General features: G+C 50.8%; 1 protein-coding gene across 1 annotated transcript in view; it reads right to left on the reverse strand.

Moving 5' to 3' along the window:
• EHD3 (EH domain containing 3) overlaps window positions 1-16,127 on the reverse strand; it is a 29,286-nt gene extending 13,159 nt beyond the window's left edge. Inside the window, exons 1-3 of the mRNA XM_046663511.1 lie at window positions 15,214-16,127; window positions 5,370-5,546; window positions 1,250-1,347 (exon numbers count right to left, since the gene is read on the reverse strand). Of these exons, the coding sequence (XP_046519467.1) occupies window positions 1,250-1,347; window positions 5,370-5,546; window positions 15,214-15,440 (502 nt within the window). The 5' untranslated portion in view covers window positions 15,441-16,127. The remainder of the gene's footprint in view (window positions 1-1,249; window positions 1,348-5,369; window positions 5,547-15,213) is intronic.
• Between the last annotated feature and the right edge of the window lie 3,944 nt (window positions 16,128-20,071).

A 20,071-nucleotide genomic window follows, 5' to 3' on the forward strand; every position in this document is an offset into this window, starting at 1 on the left:
CAGCCTGTGAGGGCTTGGGTCTTCTCATGGGGGGCCTGGCAGTGAGCAGGTGCCAGCACAGACCATGCTCCCACTGGAGGGGGTTTCTGGACCCCTGGCTGCAGCGGTGCAGACATCCTGCAGGACAGACTTTGTACAGGGGGCCAAGGCACACGCGGGAGGAAAGCAGACAGTCACCCAAGGTCGGTTCAGGCCAGGTTCCAGCCGCTGCCCAGACAGCTCTTGCCAGTCCAGAGCCTTCCCTTCCCGCAGGCTGACTTCCGAGTGCTGATTTGGCTCCAGCCCAGCTCCTGGCTCCAGTATTGGGGTAGCTGCGGCTTCATCTGCTTCCTTGCCAGAGATACAACACACGGCACAGGACGGGTGGGGGGACCACCAGGGCGCACAGCATGATGTGGCAGGAGAGGCTGGGGGCGGGAGTCAGGAGCAGCTGCTGTTTAGCTTTTTACAGCATCGGTCGTGCATTTTAGAGTCAAAAACCCCACTGCTGAGGATGGTGGTGACGATTCTAACACCTCATGCTTACCAGGCACGTGCTAGGTGCCAGGCAGAACTCTTCTTACCTGGATTAGTTCTTTTCATCCTCAAACAACCCTATAAAGACGGAATTATTTCCCCCCACTTTACAGATGAACCAACTGAAGTAAGGACACTGCCCAAGGTCACTCTGCTGGGAAGCGGCAGAGGCAGGCTTGGAAACCTGGGAGCTGGTCCAGAGTCCTATCTCCTCACCACTATGCTGGTCACCTCCCTTAACAAACAATTACCCCATATCTGTGCAAGTGAACAGTTTTCAAAGTGCTTTCACTGAGCCAGCTCCACTCCTAGGCCCCAGAGCATGTGGTCATCCTCACGTTGTGGATGTGAAGTTCTCTGCGTGCATTTGCCTCCTCCGCAGAACTACAAGCTCCCGGGGCAGGCACAGCAGAAACTTCAGAAGCAACTGGGGTCTGGCCCTTGGGTAGGAGCCTCTCGGAGAATGAATAAAGCCAATGAGGGAAGTAAGGCAGATATTGATGTCCCCATTTTACAGATGAGAAGACTGAGGGCAGCAGTCTCCAGAGCTACAGTGGACCCATACACGTCCGCTGGCCCCTGCCTAGGATGACCTCACACAGCACACGAGGCAGTGCTGGTTCATCAAGGGACAGCAAAGCCCTGGGAGCCTCTGTCTGTATGGAAGTGAGAGAACATACCAGAAAGAACATAGCACGGAGCCAGAGCCAGTCCTAACAGGCGTCTCTCTTACCTCGGCTGATCCTTTGCTTCTCCCCAGAGAGGATCCCTGGAGTGTCGATGACACTGATGCTCTCCAGCACGGGGTTGGGCAGCTGGGCACACATGAACCTGCACGTGGCAAGAGGAAACCCGCAGTGAGCCATTGTCCTCTCACGCACACTTGTTTCAGCCACATGCCAACATTCCCTGCCCCGAGGAAGAGGTTCAGCAGCCTGGCTGCCTTCCACTGCAGACTCCCAGGCCTCAGACCAGACTCAGCCCCAGCAGTGGGCCTGGGATCTTTGAAGAAGCTCCCTGGGTGATCCTGAGGCAGCCGTGGTCCCAAGTTTGTGAACTTCTGTTGGGGATGCCAGGATGTCGAGACCTCCATCCCTGCCCTAAGAAGCACAGTCTGGTGCAGAAGCAGAGGCACACACGTGTGCATCCAGGACAGGAGGTGCAATGGGATCAGTACCCTGAGGAAGGGCAGGCGAAAGGGTTGGAGATCTAAAGTGGAGAGAAGGCTTCCAGGGACGGCTGCCTGGAGGAGGAGGCACTGGAGCTGGCCTTGCAGAATGGGTCACACTACCCAGGCTTCTAAAAGGCTATCCAAATACCAAACATTGCTGTTAGAATAGCAGTCAAGCCTTATTCAAGGAAATATTTCTAGTGCTACATCCCAAAGTCTCAGAATACAAATTAGCAAACTAAGTCAGATCCTTCTGACTTCAAGCCTTCTGTCTTACATGCCATTTCTGGTGGAAGCCAACAAGTGTCTTACTATCCGAGGTACATTACGTGATCCCACAGTCTCAGAGAATAGACAGGGAAAGGAGCCTCTGCTACCCAGTGAGATGGCTGCAGAGAGGCAGGTTAGGTGAGGAGGCCAGGGATGCAAGGAGAGGGGGTCAGGGAGGGCTTCACAGAGGAGGCAGAACTCAGATTAAGACTTTGAAAGATGACCAGCATTTGCCAGGCAGATAGGGGTGTGGGCAGGAAGCCAGGATACGTGTGTGTGTGTGTGTGTGTGTGTGTGTGGTTGAGAGAAGACAGGATTCTAGACAGAGATATGGGGTAATGGTGGAAGAGCAGTGTTACGGGTTGAATTGCTTCCCCCAAAGAGAAATGTTGAAGTCCTAACTCCCAGTAGCTCAGAATGTGACCTTATTTGGAAATAGGGTCGTTGTAGATGTAATTAGTTAAGATGAGGTCACAAGAGAGTAGGGTGGGCTCTACTCCAGTAAGACTGGTGTAGGTCTTGATAAAATGGGAGAACACCATGTGAAGACACAGACACGCACAGAGGAAAGATGGCCACTTGAGGACAGAAGCAGAGATTGGAATCATGCTACCACAAGCCAAGGAACCCCTGGGACCACCAGAAGCTGGAAGAAACAACGATGGATCCTCCTCTAGAGGAGTTGGAGGGAGGATGGCCCTGCCAACACCTTGATTTTGGACTTCTGGCCTCCAGAACTAAGAGACAATGAATTTCTGTCATTTTAAGCCACCCAGTGGTAATCTGTTATGGCAGTGCTAGTAGAAGCACTTGTACAACTAATACAAGCAGGTGCAAATGCAACACAGAAATGAGAGAGAGAGAGAGAGAAAGAGAGAACAAAAACCCACCATTCCAGGGAGGGGTGCACATCTTTGAAGTGAAAACAGGAGGGCTGAGTGGCCAGAGATGTGGCTGGACAGGGAGGTGGGGCCAATGAGGGCCTTGAAAGCCACATTAAGAAATTTGGATTTTATGCTGAGGGTTGTAGAAAGCCATTGGAACACTTTAAGGAAAAGAGTGACACAATGGGATATAATTGTTGTCAGCATGACCAGTTCAGTTCAACAAATTTTTGTGGGGCACCTGCCACGTGCCTGGCACCGTGCTAGATAATGGGGGTAGAAAAGTCAATGACACAGCCCCTGTCCTATGGAAGCCCATGGTTTCTATTGTGCCTGAGGCCCAGCCACATTCTGGTCCTTAGGTTCTATGCCACAACCCAGTATTCTAAAATAAATTCCACATTTTGTTGAAGCATGCTTGAGCGGGGTTTCTGTCACTCGGGGACCAGGAGGTCATGTGCATGGGGGCTGGTGTTTGGGGCTGGGGCTGTGGTGGTTGGGGCATTACCCAGGCCGAGCATGTGGAGTAACAAGGGCTGGGAGGGGGCTGAGGATGGGCCTGACTGAGGGTGACCAGGTCATAGAAGCCAGAGAAAAAGGGGCCAGAGGAGACTGGAGAGGGCCCGGCTAGAGAGGCAGGAGGAGGGCCAAGGAGCTGAGAGGGGATGGTGATCAAGGGACAAATACCAAAGAGAGGTGGGTAAGGATGGAAAGTGCCCACTACTTATGATCACCCGGAAGTCACAATGACCTTCACACAGGCAGCTGTTATGGGTGAAGCCATGTTCCACAGGCTGGGCGACAGGAAGAAGTGCAGAGGTAAAGCTAAGAAAGCTGGCTGTGAGAGGAAAGCGAGAGAGGGTAAGAGTTATTAGTAGGACCCCCTGTAGGGTTTGCAAGAAGAGAGATTTCCATGTGGAGAGGAGGAGCGAAGCGAGGGTGGAGTGGTCAGAAAGGGAAGGAATAATTGATGGAGCGGGTCTCTGAGAAGACGCCCCGTAGCACAGTCCAGGGGAAGGGGGGAGTCAGACCTCAGGTGGAAAAGAGAAGCCACAGCTCTCTGCAGGCGGGGTGGAAGGAAGAGAGGATAAATGCAAATGAACTCAGTTTACGGACAGATTAAAAGAAAAAAAAAAAACCACCCAGATGGAAGCCATGGACATGACTTCCATTTTCTCCAGACCAGGAAGCCAGGCCATCAGCTGAAAGCAGAGCTGAGGTGACTGGAGAGGGCTTGGAGCACCCACAGAAGAGAGGGGGAGGGCAGCTGACGAGGGAGGGAAACAGGACCCTGGCAGCATGGAGATGGGACCCGACGTCCGGGGTGCAGCCTCCTATATGTGGGCTTCCCCCCTGTTCCCTGTTGTCCTTGCAGCGGACGTGCCTGGCAGATCCCCAGCCGAGAGTCAATCTAAACATCTGTCATCTCAGCTGTCGAGGGCTCCTGGAGCCTCACAATGCCATCTATGTTCTGGTCTTCGGGTTCCTGCATTAAGCCACATTCTTTCATTCCTCTCTGCTTGTATTTTTCTTCTCTTTTTTTCTCTGGAATGTCCTTTTTTTACCCTTTCAGTGTCATTTCACTCATCACTGAACACCCATGTCAGATGCCAACTTTTCCACAAAGGCCGTATCAGTCCTCTTGCCCTGGAGGAGGATAAACTATTACCGTATTTTACAGATGGGAGAAGGGGACATGGAGAAGTTCGGTAATTGGTCCAAGATCCATGGTGCTATTTGGCAGGATTTGATCAGCTCTGTCTGAGGCCAAAGCCCATAATCTGTACCTCTACTCTAAATACCTCCAATTAGACAAAGTAGTTTTAAAATTTTTAAGTGCAATACACATGCAAAACCGTGGTGTGGCTCTACCCAATGAGCACAATCAGGGGATGAGCCTGCGTTTCAGTGAAGCAGAATAATAACAGGAAGGCCCAGATCAGCTTCCCCAGCATTCTCTACAGCTTTCTCCACTCAAATCCTCACAAGGACCCTGGTGTCTGCAGGCTCAGACTTGTCCCAAGAGAAGGGAGGTGGCCTGTCCAAGGTCACACAGTGAGTTTAGTAGGAGCGTCGGTGCTCAAACTCATGGCTTCTGCCTTAAGTCCTAGCTTCTTTCCACCAAGTAAAACAATGTCCAGGAAGAGAGCAGAACCTTCCTCCGCCTCCTTCCAGTTGGATGAAAATCCCAGCCCAAACCCAAAGTTCAGAGGCAAAAGCTGGCAACTGTGCAGAGCAGCCCTCTCCACTTTCATCGGGGGGAGGTGCAAATTAGGGGGATGTGGTTTCACTTGTTGCCCCCTTCCCTGATCCTGATCAGCAGGAATCAGCCCAGTGCTTGTGGCTCCTGCGTCCCTAATCAATGGTGACTGACTCAGTTCCAGTCCCACAGGAAAGGGACAAGCAAGAGACACTCTAGGGATGTGAAAGGGGCTGAGCCTCCCAAGACCCTGCCCTGTCCTTTCACTTCTCACACTCCAGGAAGAAGAGAAGAGAACACCCAAGGTGTGTGTTCCCTCCGCACTCACCTGTTCAAGAAGGCATTGCCAAAGGCATTCAGTTTCCTGAAGGGCTTCTTAGGATCTACCACCAGGGCGTTCCCGGGGATGATCCCCTCCACCTCTCCGTGCATCACCGCAATGAAGGAGTCAGTGGTTGGCTCGGGCCCAATCCTCATACCTGGGAAATCCTGTTCCAGCAGGTACCTGCCAGAAGGGAGCACAGTCATAATGCAGGGATTCTGCTCGCAGATCCACACTGCATATCTACCACAAGGCAGACAATGATGTGAGTCATGGCAGAGGGGCAGGTCCAGAGCAATGAGATTTCTTGGCAGGGAGAGTTGACCGCCGGGTGGGCTATCCACAGACCTTTGTGGGTGAGGTAGGACTGCAGATAAACTTAAAATTCAAGTCTGTTCTTCTTGGTCTTTATCTTTTTCCCTTCTTGAATCAGTTGGGAAAAAAGGCAAGATTTGGGTTCAGAAATAAACATGGGTTGAAACTGATTTCCACACAGAGTATTGCAGACTTCACGACTGAAAGTGGCCTGCTAAAGTACCCGCACAAAAGCATGGTTAGAATCAGACCATCCACGGACTCTGCTGGCTTTCCATAGGCCGTTATTTATTTACTTGGTTAGTCAGTCATTTAACATAAAAATAGCCAGTACATGATACAAACAGTGTGAAGGGAACACTATGAAAAGGGGATCTCCATCTCATCCTAGAATTTTGGTCCCACTCTCTAGCATCTGTACTAGGCTGTGGTCTGAGGTGGCAGGGCCTCTTTGCTCTTCTCCCAGCAGGCCAGTGAGAGCCCAAGGTCACTGCCCCTCTCCACAGCTTCCTTTAGAAGCTAAGAGCAAAGGCACATGGTGAGCCAGAGAATGAAGAGAACCATCTCTGAGGACAACCAAGTCGTTTAGAAGGAGCTCAGAACAGGTTTGAGGCCAAAGAGCATGAGGCCAGACTGAAGGGAAGAGCCCAGAACTGCCTTGGGTTGGGACTGACCAGGGGAGAGTCCCAAGGGCACCTTCCAAGACCATGACGGACAAGGAGATAAGGGATGTGTTGCCCAACAAACACAACCCAGAGGGTGAGCCCTCACCAAGTGCTAACAAGCGCCTCCCAAACCTTGAGGGCCCATATTCATGCTCAGAGGGAAGACGCAGAGTCTTCAGGAGAAGAGATGTCAAGTCAGAGACGGTTAAGTTGGGAAGGGAACCTAGAGACCTCCTAGACCAGTGGTCCTCAGCCCTGGCTGCAATTCAAGCCACTGTGGGGCTCTAGCTAATGGTGCCTGGGCCCCACCCGCAGAGGTTCTGACCCGTGTGCTCAGGGGTAGGGCCCTGGCCACTGGTCCTTCTGAGGAGCTCCCCAGATGATTTTAACATACAGCCAGGGTTGACAACCTGCTGCAGACCAACGCTCTCATTTTACTGATAATACCACTGACATTCAATGGCTTTTCCACACACCAGACATTGTACTAATCACCTTGAGAACATTGTTTCCTTGGGGCCTCCCAGCAGCCCTATGATAGGTGCTGAGGAAACCAAGGCTTAGAGGATTACATGGCTTGTCCCAAGTTAAACAGCTAGTACAGAACCCAAACCCATGTCAAACACCAAATCCTTCTCTCCTCAACTGTCATCTACCCTGGGGCCAGAGAGAGCTGATCAAGACCCTGAGGAAGGTCAGGGCAGAGCTTGGACCAAAGGCCACATCCCCAGGGCTTGAGCTTTCTGCCCACCCTGCGCCCCACCCCAAGCGGGCCTGGAGCAGCGGTCCTGCTCTGCCCAACATGGTGGTGGCCAGGGAGACTCACTGGGGTTTCTTCCGGCTCACTGACATCCCGCTTTTGCCTTCAGGAAGCACTGAGTGTTATTTTACTCTGTGGGTCCAGGAGGGTGTAAGTCACATTGCTACGGACTCCCTCCCCAAAGAGCCGGCAGAGGAGCCACCACTGGGAGCAGTACTGCGCAGGAGGCCCCTGCCACACACCGGAGGGTTTGAGGGTGCCCTGGGAAGCCCCTCGTCTCCCTCCAGGATCTCAGCCTAACAATCCGGATGTGAAGGCAGGGTTTCCTCCCATCAAAGGACCATTTTGAAAGCTAGCCCTTGGGCCGTGATGAGAATAAATCATGAGGGCTGCACACTGGAGAGCACTTCCTGCTTTCTCAGCACTTCCGGGAGAGGCAGGGGTCTCAGGGCCTGGGGCTAGCAGACCCGTTTCTCTAATCATGAGGGATGTGCCCGACAGAAGGTACCTGACCTCAGCAGACCTCAGTATCTCTCTCTACAATGTGGGAGATAAGCGCTCCGATTTATTAAGCACCTGCCATGTGCCAGGCACTGTTCTAGACTCTCCGTGGATTATCTCATTTCATCATCACACCTACTCTGATGTGAGTCCTATCATCCTTACCACCAAATCAGCCTACTATCACACCTCCCAGGGTATGCTGAGAGTTAAATTAGTTACAGGCTGTAAGCACTTACACCTGTACCTGGCGCCTGGATTACCATCCCATTTTAAAGAGGAGGAGACAAAGGTAAACAATGTGTCCTGGGTTACACAATCAGTAAACGGCAGAGCTTGGATTTGAACCCGGCACTTGGATTTGAGAATTCAGGCTCCAAACCACTGTAGTCACTGCCTCCTTTCCTGCCTTAGATCTCCCCTTGGCCAGGAAATGCACAAAGGCTGAGCCCCACATGGGACTAGAACAAGAAGTGAGACAAGAAGGCCACAAACGAATATGGTTTGGCAGGAGGCTGGTCAGGGGCCAGGTCTTGGGAAAAGGTTGGGCTCTGGGGCCCACAAACCCAGGAATGTACTCATCTCCATAAACTTCCTCTCTTGGGGTTCGCAGCTCGACCTCAATGAGTGGCATGTGGCATGCAAGAGCTGTTGCTATCAGGTGACCAGGGCAGGCCCCAGGCCTACTGGCTCTAAATGGACATTCTCGAGACTTAAAAATAGAAGGGTCAGATTCCTCTGGGAAGCAACATTTTATGAGAATCAACACTGTGCCAGGGAAACCACATCCTTTCTTGCTTGTGTGCGGGAGCACCTGCCCCAATGCCCATTTGCTTGAGAGGCCCTAAGAGGGCCCCACAGGGGGTGTAGCAAGTGTGAATTCTGAGGCAGGAGGAGGGTGATAGATATCATCAAAGGCTTGAGGGACAGCTGACATAGAGAGGAGTGGAAAGAAACAATTCTGAGGCAGCCTCAAGAATGCTCAGCCTGAATAGGCCAAATGGCAGTGATGAAGTATCTTCCTGACACAGGCATCTCAGATTCCAGCCCCGAGATGCGGTGTACCAGCAGATGAACAAAGGGTGCCACTTCCCAGCATAACAGGGGCCACTTCCTGGGATGTTCTGGAGCCACAGTCTGAAGCGGCCAAGCAAGGGCCTGGAGGCTGGGCTGCTGTCCTGCCCTCTTGGCTAAAGCCACGTGACCCAAAACTTGCTGACCACACACGGGTCTACAGAAACACAGAGTCTAGCGAAGCCACTAGCAAGTCTGGAGACACAGTCAGACCAAGTAGAGAATGAGGCTGGGTAAATTCTCAGAGACAGTTGGGTATGGCTTGCAGCACTGAGTGCCCCTTCACAAAGCCACCACTGTGTCCAGAAAGGACAACCTTTTTGAGGGATCTCATCGCGGCGTCTCTGTGGGAAGTGATACAGATTGCCTCTGTTGCCTGGCAAAAACGTTTCCACAGCAGCACAAACAGAAAAGTTCATTCAAGCCTGGGTGAGACTGGCTGAGATGGGGACATGTGAGAATAAGAAGGGCTGAGCGCCCGTTGGGTGGCAGGTGCTATTCTGGGAACTTTACCCAAAATATTCCACTGAATCGGCCCTACAAGCACTGTGGGATGGCAGCATTATTTCTACTTTGCAGTGGAGTAAATTGAGATATAGGTTGCCCAAGTTCAGGGCCAAAGGAAAATATCTAGAGGCCGTAAGAGCTGAAAAGATGTTGGTGCCCACCCCCTCCCTTGCCATCCAATGCAAAATCAACAAATGCTAAACCATAAAATAGGTATAAAGAAGGCCAACGCAATTCTGATTTTTCCCACGAGAACTACTTTTTGTATATTTTTCTTAAGTAAATTGTTTCATAACATTTTCCTCATTTTTTTGTGTCCTGCTTGCCTGGCAATCTAAGCATGTGGCCAGCTTTACTGGTGACCTAAGCACTCAGGGTAAGGCATGGAGCCAAGAATCTTAACTCAGTCTGCCTCCAACATACTCTTTTCTGCAACAGCGGGCCCAGACCTCAGGCTGCTGCTGGAAGAGCATCCACGGCAGGGAAGAGAGGAGCCGAGCTCCAAAACAGTGCTGCCAGAGGCTTCGGGTGGGGCCCTCTGCCTTGGCTCAGTCGGGGAACGCATCTTCCTGAGTAGCTGCTCCATCACAGCTGGGATGTTGGATATGTCACCCAACAGTCCACTTCCTCCATTTCCCTGGTTTATAAAATGGGGATAATGCTTAGTTTTTAACTAGTGCAGAGGGATAGAATGAAGGTTTTGAAATGATATATATGAGTTTGGGAAGAGCAAAGGCTACACCAGACATGTGCTCATATTGGCAGAAACAATAATTAGAGAGAATGAACACCTCATTGTTGCCTGTAAGTACTCAGCACACTTCTCCGTCATCTCCGAATCCAGTCCCAATGCCTCCTCCGTGAAGCCGTAACTGATTCATTCCCAACTCACCCCAAACCTGACACGCTTACTGTCTTCCCTGAAATTGCAGAGTTCTTAGTCTGCACATCCTTAGGCAGACTCTAAAGCACACAGCCCATTCTGCCTTGTATCATAGGTCTTCACGTTATTTTTCTGAATCTTTGGTCTCTCTAAGCCTTGGGCACTTCAGTTTTAAAACAGATCCAAACAATAATACTTGCCCTGTCAGCCCCATGGGGTTTTAGGGAGCCCATGAAGTGTCCCACAGACACAGGTGAGGCAGTAGATGGTCTGAGTCAGCTTCGTGCTCCCTGGAGCAGCCACCACTGTCCCTGCTGCACGGTAGCCTCCATCACAGGGTGAAGTGACCCCAGCACAAAGGAGACCAGTGGCCAGAATGTCAGACCCCAAGCTAGCCTCCCCTTGCCTGACCCCACCTTGTGCCAGGCTGGCCTGCCCAGTCCATTGCCCAGCAGTGCCCACAGAGTTCCGCTTCATGCTCCTCCTCCAGCCCTCAGAGGTTCAGAGGCAAGATCTCCCTCTCTGCACACAACTCCCCTCCGCCTGCATCCTGACACCCCTCCCCCAACTGTGGGCAGTGCTGGGCAAGGGCTTCCCCCACCCTTCTGAGGCCAGCCTCTAAGCTTCATGTTAGGGAACCCACTAGAAACAGGAGAGGGACTGCTAAAGCCCCAGGTGCGGAGGCTGGAACATACCTGGAGCTGCACTGGTTCTTTCCCCTCCTAATCCTGAGAGTAACCCTCTGAGGAAGTTGTTGCTATTCACATCTTAGAGATGAGGAAACTGAGGTTCAGAGAGGTCAGACCTTCCTAACAAGGTCTCTTGGCTGGTACCTGGTGGAGCCTGGATTCTGCTGAGCTGGCCATGTTTTATCCACGGCCTTGTCCCACTGTCAATGGAAACAGGATGGAGCCCTTTCTCCAGAGGTCCTTCCTCTCGCAGCAAATGCTTCTCCTCATGACCTCTAGACACCTGACTTTCAAGGCAGATCTTAAGCAGGCCCTGAGGCAGGCGGACCCTGTTCCTCTGGCCTAGGGCCATCTGCTCCCTTGAGTAACACTCAGGCCTGGTAAGAGAAAGGCAGATTCTCACCCAGCCCCACTTAGGGACCAGCAGATCAGAGCCCTGACAGGAAAAGGGTGAGTGCTGAGCTCAGAGGGGAGACAGGAACGAGTGTTGCAGGGATTGTGGCTAGCAGGATAGACTCTGCAGAGGCCAGTGGGTCTACCTGGAATGGCGGCCCCTTTCTCTAGCCCTTCAGCTTTCCAGAGATCATCCCTCCCGGGTCAGGGATGCTGTAATGCCTGGGGTGAGGCCAGGGCAGTGGGGGTGGCAGGGTGGTGATGAGAGATGGTGCAACCACAGGCAATGCTGAGTCACGTTTTGGGGAAGATGCAAACAGCCCCCCGAAGAAGCGAGGGAGGTCAGGTTGAAAGGGCCAGCTGAGTAGCCCCCTCCCACTGCAGCAGCCCCGTCATGTGCTCACATTTTAGGGTACGAGTTATGCTATAGAAGGGCCGCATGACCCTCCAGACCAGACCAGACCTCCCTGTGGAGAGCCAGGCAGCTTAGCTGTGGCAGCCCCAGGCCCCAAACTCAATCCCCCTGGTCTCCTGCTCCAGCTCTATCAGTGAGGCCTCCCTTACAGGCCGTGAGAGCACTGGGCCTTCTTCTGCCCCTCAGCAGCCAGCTATTCACCTCTGTGACCAGGGAGCCAAATGCTGCAAGGGAGGAGAGATCCGAGGCTGCACGCCAGCCAAGGAAGGGCGAGGGGAGACAAACAGCAGAGGCAGGAGGAAAAGCTGCCAGGGCCAGAGGGACACAGAGCTACTGTACTCCAAAGAGGCAGCCTGTGTTGGAGGGAGCAGCCACCAGGCCAATTGATTATTTATGTTATTATTCTGGGTGCCGGGCCTTAGGCCAGGGAAGTTATTTCAGGCAGAGATCAGAGCACATTAATTAGTCATTAGAATAATGTCCTTTTCTGTGTGTTCTTCCTGAGACAAGAAATAGACACTGTGGCAAGTGCATAGGAGTGAAAGTGGATGGGCACTCAGGAGGCAAAAGGCCAAGGGGCCGGGGATGAAGAGACAAGTCTTTGTCCTCGAGGGAGAGGTCCCTCCCTGGTTGGGGCCAGGGATGGAAACAAGAACTACTGCATTCAAGGCAAGGAGCAGGGATGGGAGGGGGTGGAGAGGCTAAGACAGGCCGAGAGCTAGGCCCCGGGCACTCAGTACCCCAGAGGAGCCCTCTCTGCTTTGGGGCGGGGCATTGTACCCACTTACCCTCTTGGAAAGCAACACAGAAATATGCCTCTTCTTGCCAAAAGTAAAAAGAAATAAAAAAACCTCTGCACAACCTTTGGCCTAGTGTTTTCACTTCTGAGACTCTCTGAGAAAACAGTCCAAGATGTGGAGAAATAAGTGCAGAGATGTTCAGAGTGATTCTACCATAGCAAAAAGATGAGAAGCAACCTAAAACATTCAAGAGAAGCAGCCTGGTTAAATGAATAATTGCATATATATATACAGCGAAATATCATGCGGCTCTTAAAAATCACGCTTACAAAGATTTTTTAATTCACATGGGAAATGCTCGTGCTACAAGTGAAATAAATCGGCATACCAAATTACCCTATGGCATGATCTCAAATGTGTTATAAAATAGCTAAAAACACTGGAAAGACAAATATACATATGATATTTAAAATGGCTTCCCCTGAGTTGTGAGATTATGGGTGATCTTTTTCTTCTTCCTCAAATTTATTCTTGTCTGCATTTTCCAATTTAAAAAAAAATAACCATTCAGTGGATTTGATGAGAAGGAGGGAAACTATGTAATTTGGTTTCGGAGGGCTTCCCTGTGCAACATCCCCTCCCACCCCGCTGGTGGGCCCTCCCTCAGAGGATACAGCGTTTGATGCCTGTGCTAAATTCAGTTCCTGACACGAGTGAGGAGGGAGAACTCTTGTACTTGGAGGATAAGAAAGAGGAGGGATCTGCCTCTCCTGGCCTTCTTGTTTCTCTCTGATAAGGAATAATCTATGGCAGCTCGACTGTGCCACTTTCTTAGACCCAGTAAACAGCCAGCATGACTCAGGCAAAGCCAGGAGATTGTCTCAGACAAGAGGCGCTTAAACCTGTCTGCTGCTCGAGGATCCTGCCCCCAGGGACACTCGACTTCCTCCATCTTCCCTCTTATTCCCCAAACGTCTACTAGGAGCCTCCTGTAGCTGAGACCCCAGGCGAAGCCCAAGGGAGCTAAGGCACACTCGTAAGTGCTGGCACCACAGGAAGGAGGGGCTCTAAATAACGCACTAAGAGCTATAACCAAGGTGTGTCCAGAGGCCAGGGAAGGCCGCGCCAGGGCAGAAGCCATCTGCGGACGGCCTGCGCCTCCCGTGGGGCATAAACCAGGCCAGGTGGAGGACACGGATTACAAAGGAAATCTATTACAGAACTCAGGCAGCTCTGAAGTGCCTTTGGCAGTAAATTGTGTTTAATGAAACAAGAGAGATGGATTAGATCAGGGATTCTCACCCTAAGGGCCAAGGTGGCCCTCAGACCCCCGAGATTACACATAAATTTGGAATCCACGTACATTTTTCTAAAGACAGGTCCACAGCTTTCATCAGATTTTCAAAGGAGATACTGACCTTTGGAAAAGTTAAGCAGCAAAGGATTAGATTCATGGCTAAGGGCCCTTGTGGTTCTAACAATACAAGATGTCCAAAAGCAAATGGCCCAGCCCCCCAGACTCTCAAAGCTGCTGAGCCCAAGGCTGCCCACCCTAGGAGGGCAAATCGATCCGGTGTTCTGTTCAGACATGACACATTAGTGTGGTGCATGCTCCGCTGCCATAGGCTTGTGTTATAAGCTCAGCCTTAGAGAAAATGAGTATCTCGAAAATCAGTAACCAAACTTAACTTTTCTGTTCTCCTTGGCAAACAAAGCGCGGTGCTTTGCATGTTGCAGGTGCTCAGTCAACGAATGGAAACAAGAGTGCCCCTGTTTTGAAACCGTCTGCAGGAGATGAGCACCATTGACCCTGGGGGCCACTGAACCCAGCGCCACACCGTAGGAGCCTGACTCTCCACACAGAGGGCCACAGGCACCCTCAACAGCGTGGCAATGGCTGTAAATGAGGCCAAGGAACACAGCCTGGCCTTGAAGGTTGTATAGACTGAAAGAAGCCTGTCCCCAAGAGATCAGAAGGCTTCTCGTCACTCTGGTGGACAATATTCAAACCTCTCCGAAGGCAGCGTGGACAAGCTTACTTCTTCAGACCCCTCCAGCCCAAAGATTCTGTAATCCAAGGCAATGGATGACTCACTCTCAAAGTTCAGGCATTTAACCAAGCATCTCCTCCCATGCATCTAGCACCTGCATCCCAGGCTGGCCTCCTACCCAGTTATACGCCTCTGGGCAATTCATTAACCTCTCTGTGCCTCAGATAGCTCACCTGCCAAGTCAAGGCACTGTATGAGACAACCTCCAATGTCCCTTCCATCTCTAAAAGACTTTAATGTTATTACTAAGCCATTAAGATCAAACAAGGGAAAGGAAAAAGGCATTCTGCTTCTGTCCAGTCTCCCAGAGATATATGCAGGAACTCTGCTCAGAGCAGGAAACTGATAAAAGAAGGACAAGCCGCACTAACAGGCAGGGGGGTAGAGGGGCCCCAGCCCACCTCCTCAGCTGCAACTGTAAAGCCCCCAAGTGGGTGACTGAGCCCTTTAAAAGGCCAGGGAAGTGGCCCTGGCCATGAAGGGCATATCCCTAAAACGTGAGAGCTTAAGACATTCCCACCAGCATAAGGTACTCTTGCCACCAGGAGCTTTCTTACTTGTGCCTCCTGGGCCTCAGTTTCATCATCCATTAAATGGGGAGAATAGGGATGAACTTCAACACTTCAAACTGACCACCTGAGTCAAGGGTAAGTACAGTGGAGAGGCACTAGCTAGGATGGGGCAGGGGACCAGCAATGAAATTATGGGGTAAGCTTGGACACATGCATACAAGGATTTCTTCAGAGTCCTACCCTGACTACTTCCCGTTTGTCCCCAGGCAGGATGGAACAGGGGAGTGAGGGGAGAGCCTGAGCGCTGGGCAGAGGGGTGGGCTGCCAGGCCCTGGGTAGGCTCACCTGATGAAGGTGGTCTTCCCAGTGGAGTATTGGCCCACCAGCAGGACCATGGGCTTGTTGTCGAAATCGGCATCCTCCAGGGCAGGCGAGTGAAACTCGTGGAAGCGGTAATGCTCTTCCAGGGGTAGCAGCTTGCTCTTATAGAGTTTCTTGAGCCCCTCGCTCACTGTCTGGAAGACCTCGGGGTCCTTCCTCCGGCGGTCGTCGGAACCCAGCCAGCTGAACATCGCGGCCGCCGCTCGCCCCCGGCGCGCAGCCCCAGCAGCAGGGAGCGGAGCCCCGCGTCCGGGCGCCCTAGGCTCCTCGGGGGAAGGTGCCCCGCAGGGCCGACCCGCCGGGCTCCGAGCCGCGCCGCCGCCTCACCCGAGCGCGGGGCTCAGCCGCACCATGGCCCGGGCACGCGGCTCCGGGGTCCCTGGGGCGACGGCGCGGGGCCAGGAATGCGCTCTTCTGCGTCTGGGACCAAGCCCAGCCCGGGCTTCATGCAGCAACCAAGGCCGGAGGGAGGAAAAATGTCTGGGCTGGGCAGAAGGATCGCGATCTTGGAAATTAAAGTCAAACCTGCAATTAAACTGCCAGATGCCGGGGTCCGATGCCGGCGTCCCCAAGCTCCCCGAGCCCTGTCCTGCTTGGCCCTGGGCGCAGTTAACAGATGCTTCGGCTCCTCTCCTGCCTCGCCTGGCGCCTCAGAGGAGGTGGCGGCGCTGCCCAGCCCGTGGACAGCTCAGCATCCGCAGCCGCAGCCCGCAGCCCGCAGCCCTAGGCGCGGGTTTAAATGCCAGCCGTGCAGGAAGCCGGTTCGCGGAGGAAGTCCCCGAGTACTGGCAGAGCCGGCCTGGCGCCACGGCCCCGGCGAGGAGAAGCTGAGCAGGGAGCAGCCATGTTTGTGGGCAGGCGCCCCGCTGGGGACCCGGGGCCGCTGCCTGGAAGGGAGGGATGGTGAGTCCTGTGGGAATGCTCTGGTATTTCAGTCCCGGCCCCTGGAGGTTTGACTTGGGAACAGCGCCCTCTCAGGGACAGCGCGAAGACAGAGTTGACCTGCCATCACCCTCCCTGCCTTCAAATAGCCTTTCCTTTAGTTGCTAAATTCAATTCCTTAAGAAGACAGGTACTCTAGGATTTGGGAATGTTTTTCTTGGCGCATGGAAAGAAGAGTCCAATATCAGGTTACACAAAATGACCAAAACTGTCACTACGCAGACTTTTCGCTAGGACTAGGGTGGAATCAAAACCATTCCCATTCATTCATTCATTTGTTCATGCCTTCCAATAAAACAAAACAAGCAAAACCCCCACAAGCATTGAGCCGGTATTATGGGGCAGACCCAGTTTTGGCGACTGTGGATACAGAGTTGATCACAAAGAGGACCACACACAGACTCTTCCTTCCAGAAGCTCCAGTCCAGGCAGTCTTTAAAGAGGAGATTGGGTAGAGGGCCATGGGCGCACAGGGGGAGGAGGCATGGCTTTTGTCTGGATAGTTTGGGGAAGGCTTCACAGAAAGCAAGCTGTGAGCTGGATCTTAAATGATGAATGCACAGAGAAGGGAAGACATTCCAGGCAGAGTAAAGGGCATTTGCAAAGCAATGGGAACATGGAAGACCTTAGTGTGGGAAAGCCAGCGTCAACAGTTTCCTCTAGGTCGAGTACAGGTTTAGGAGGTGGGAAGGGAGAGACTGAGGCCAGGTGTGAAAGGTTTTGCTTGCCAAAATAGGAATCATATAGAGGATAAGGAACCAATAATATTGTTCTTATTAATAATAGTTGACATTAACTAAGTGCTCACCAAGTGCTCACCATGTGCAGGGGCGGGGGCTGCGCTCTCAGTGAACATTGTATCGTTTAACCTTCACAGCAGCTCTATGAGGCAGATCATATTCTCTCCAGCGTCATGCCAAGGAGAAAGGGGGTGGCAACAGTTGGCCACATGCAGACAAAAAGGGTGCATTGTCTGTAGGGAGTTTAAACATGATAATAAAACCAACTCAAAGTCAATCTGCTTTATATTAGCACCGTTTTACACAGTGTCCGTGACAAACTTCTGCTGCCTGCCCAGGCAGATGGCTCATACACTCCTTTCCACAGGGGAGGACACAGAGTAGGCCAATGGGCCAGGCGGGACTTTGAATGTGGGTAGCAGTGTGGGGAGGGACTGGAGGAGCGGAACAGGCTGGAGTCCAAGAGACCTGTTAGGAAGCTATTCAAAAATCTAGGAGACAGAGGTAATAGGGATGGAAAAGAGGTCATCTTCAAGAGATTTTTTATGGCATAGAATTGATTGATCTTGATAGGCAATAAAAGACAGAAGATGAAGGTAAGGTGGAGTCTAAGATGATTCTGAATTTTCTGTTATCGGGGACAACACAGTTGGAAACTCTGTTCCCCCAATTAGGGGAGTCAGGAAGAGAGCAAAGTTAGCATTTAAAGATGATGTGTTCAGTCCAAAACATGCAGCGTTTGAAGTGCCTCCCAACTTGGAGTGGGCGCTCCGAGTGGAGGAGTATGATGAAGCTGAGGAATTTGGGTGGGGATTATCAAAGTGGGTGCTGGCTAGAATCTCCTTAATTACAGCTCAGATGCCCTGACTCGCTCCTTGAACTCCAGAGCTGACATCTTTTCCTGAGCTCTCTGTACCCCAGTTGAGAAACCGTTCAGATTAATATTTCACCCTCGGTGTTTATGTTAGCACCAGCACATGAGCCTAAGAAGCAACACTCAAAATATTTAACGATTCCCATGGCATGGGAATGGAGCAATCAGAACAGACACCTGCCTTCTCAGTAGGGCAGGGCCTGAGGCCCTGTGCTGTGCCACGTGCAGAGATACAAAAGAGTGAAAAGATATCACAATACGTAAAAGTGACAAAGGAGCATCCAAAATATATAATTAATGCCTGTAAATTAATAAGAAAAAAACAAATATTCCAACAGAACAAAAATTGGCAAAAGCCACAAATTCCTTTTGTACAAGAGGCTACGTGAATGCCCTGTAAACCTGAGAAAAGAGGTTGAACCTCACTAGTAGTGTCTAGAGCTTGGGGAGGTTTGGGTTTGCCCAGGGGAGAGGCCAGGGTGGCCAGGTGCCGGGGGAAATCAGGGGGCTCTGTTGTGGACATATTTCAATATTTTAGTAACCAGCACAGCCATGGTATTGTGTACCTCTGAATGTCAGCCCTGAACATTTCATTTACTCGGCACCTGTTGACACCTCCACTGTAGGTCTTGATCCTGAAGGGTTGGAAATCTACCTTCTTTAAAAAGGAGCTGAGTAAAATGCAGCATTTCTATACCCTAGCAATAAAGAGTTATAAAGGAGAATTTTTAGAAAGGTACCATTTGCAAAAACCAAAAAACCTACGGATAGATCTAACAAAAGATGTGCAAGACCTTTATCTAGAAAATATAAAACTTAATGGAAAGACATTAAAGCAGTTCTAAATAAATGGGAGAGACATATCGTCTTCAGTCGTGGAAAGATTCCATGTCATAAAGAAGTGAATTCCTCACAACATAATTGCTACATGCAATAATTGATAGAACTCAAAATCTGAACAGGGTTTTCCACAGAATTCACGAGGTGATTCTAAAATGGGTATAGACAATGGTCCGAAAATAGCAAAGATATTCCAGAAGAAGAAAGAAGAGGAGAGGGAGGAACAGGAGGAGAAGGAAGAGGAGGAGGGGGCAGGAGGAGAAAAGAAGACAATAACAACAACAATGGCAACAACTAGGTGGACGCCATTATCAAGTTGCAGAGGTTAAGATGGTGCGGTTTGGTCACAGAGATAGACCAGTAGAACAATGAGACAGCAAACAGCCAGCAAATACGGAAACCTGATGTACACAGTGGTTGCAATAGAGATCACATATGTATTAGCACAAGGTCAGGAAAAATTCCTCCAATGAGACACCAAACTGCAAATGAAAAGATAAATAAATTTGGCAAGAACTTTTGTCCAACTAAAGATACAAAAGACAGTGAAAAGATATTTACACATAAAACCAACAAAAGAGCATGCAAAATAGATAATTAATGCCTGAACATCTATAAGAAAAAGACAAACTTTCCGATAGGAAAAAAATGGCAAAAGACACAAAAACTCCTTTTACAAAAGACGCTACATTCATGTAAACAAGAAGAAGCTATAAACAGAAGAAAAGAGGTTGAACCTCTTTCATAATGAGAGAAACACCAAACCACAAGGTAACACTTCACACCCACCAAAATGGCCAGGAATAAAAAGAGTGGATGCTACCAAGTGGCAGCGAGAATGTGGAGCAATGGGAACTTTCACATACTGCTGGAGGGGGTGTTGATCAGCACAAACACTTTGAGAAACAATTTGGCATTACCCAGTGAAGCTGAAGATGTGCATGTGTCCCCCCCCCCCCCCATGTTTCCACTCCGAGCATTATCTAGAGAAACTCTTGCACCCATGCATGGGGAGATTCATATAAGAATGTTGATGGCAGCATTGTTTGCAGCAGCAAGATATTATAAACAACTAAATTTCCTTCACCAAGAAAATGGGTAAACAATTGTGCCATGTTCATATAATAAAATAAATTTCATATAGTGAAATAAATACTATACAGATGAGAAAATGGGGGAACTGGAGCTCCTGGTCCCCTAACAGAGTGCTGAGTAAATAAAGCCAGAGGTCAGCTATTATGCTTAGTGTAACACCACTTTTCTAAAGTTTTAAATCAGGCAAAAACCACTCTCTCTTGCTCGTGGGTGCATATATGTGCAGAAGGTTTTAAAGAGAGAAGTGGGGAATGTAAAACAATCAGGAAGGTGGTATCTTCTGGGGACTAAGAAGGGAGACAGAACTGGGGATGGGTCTACGGCGGGTTTC

The sequence above is a fragment of the Equus quagga genome, chromosome 5, assembly GCF_021613505.1.
Source record: "Equus quagga isolate Etosha38 chromosome 5, UCLA_HA_Equagga_1.0, whole genome shotgun sequence".
NCBI classification, from domain to species: domain Eukaryota; kingdom Metazoa; phylum Chordata; class Mammalia; order Perissodactyla; family Equidae; genus Equus; species Equus quagga.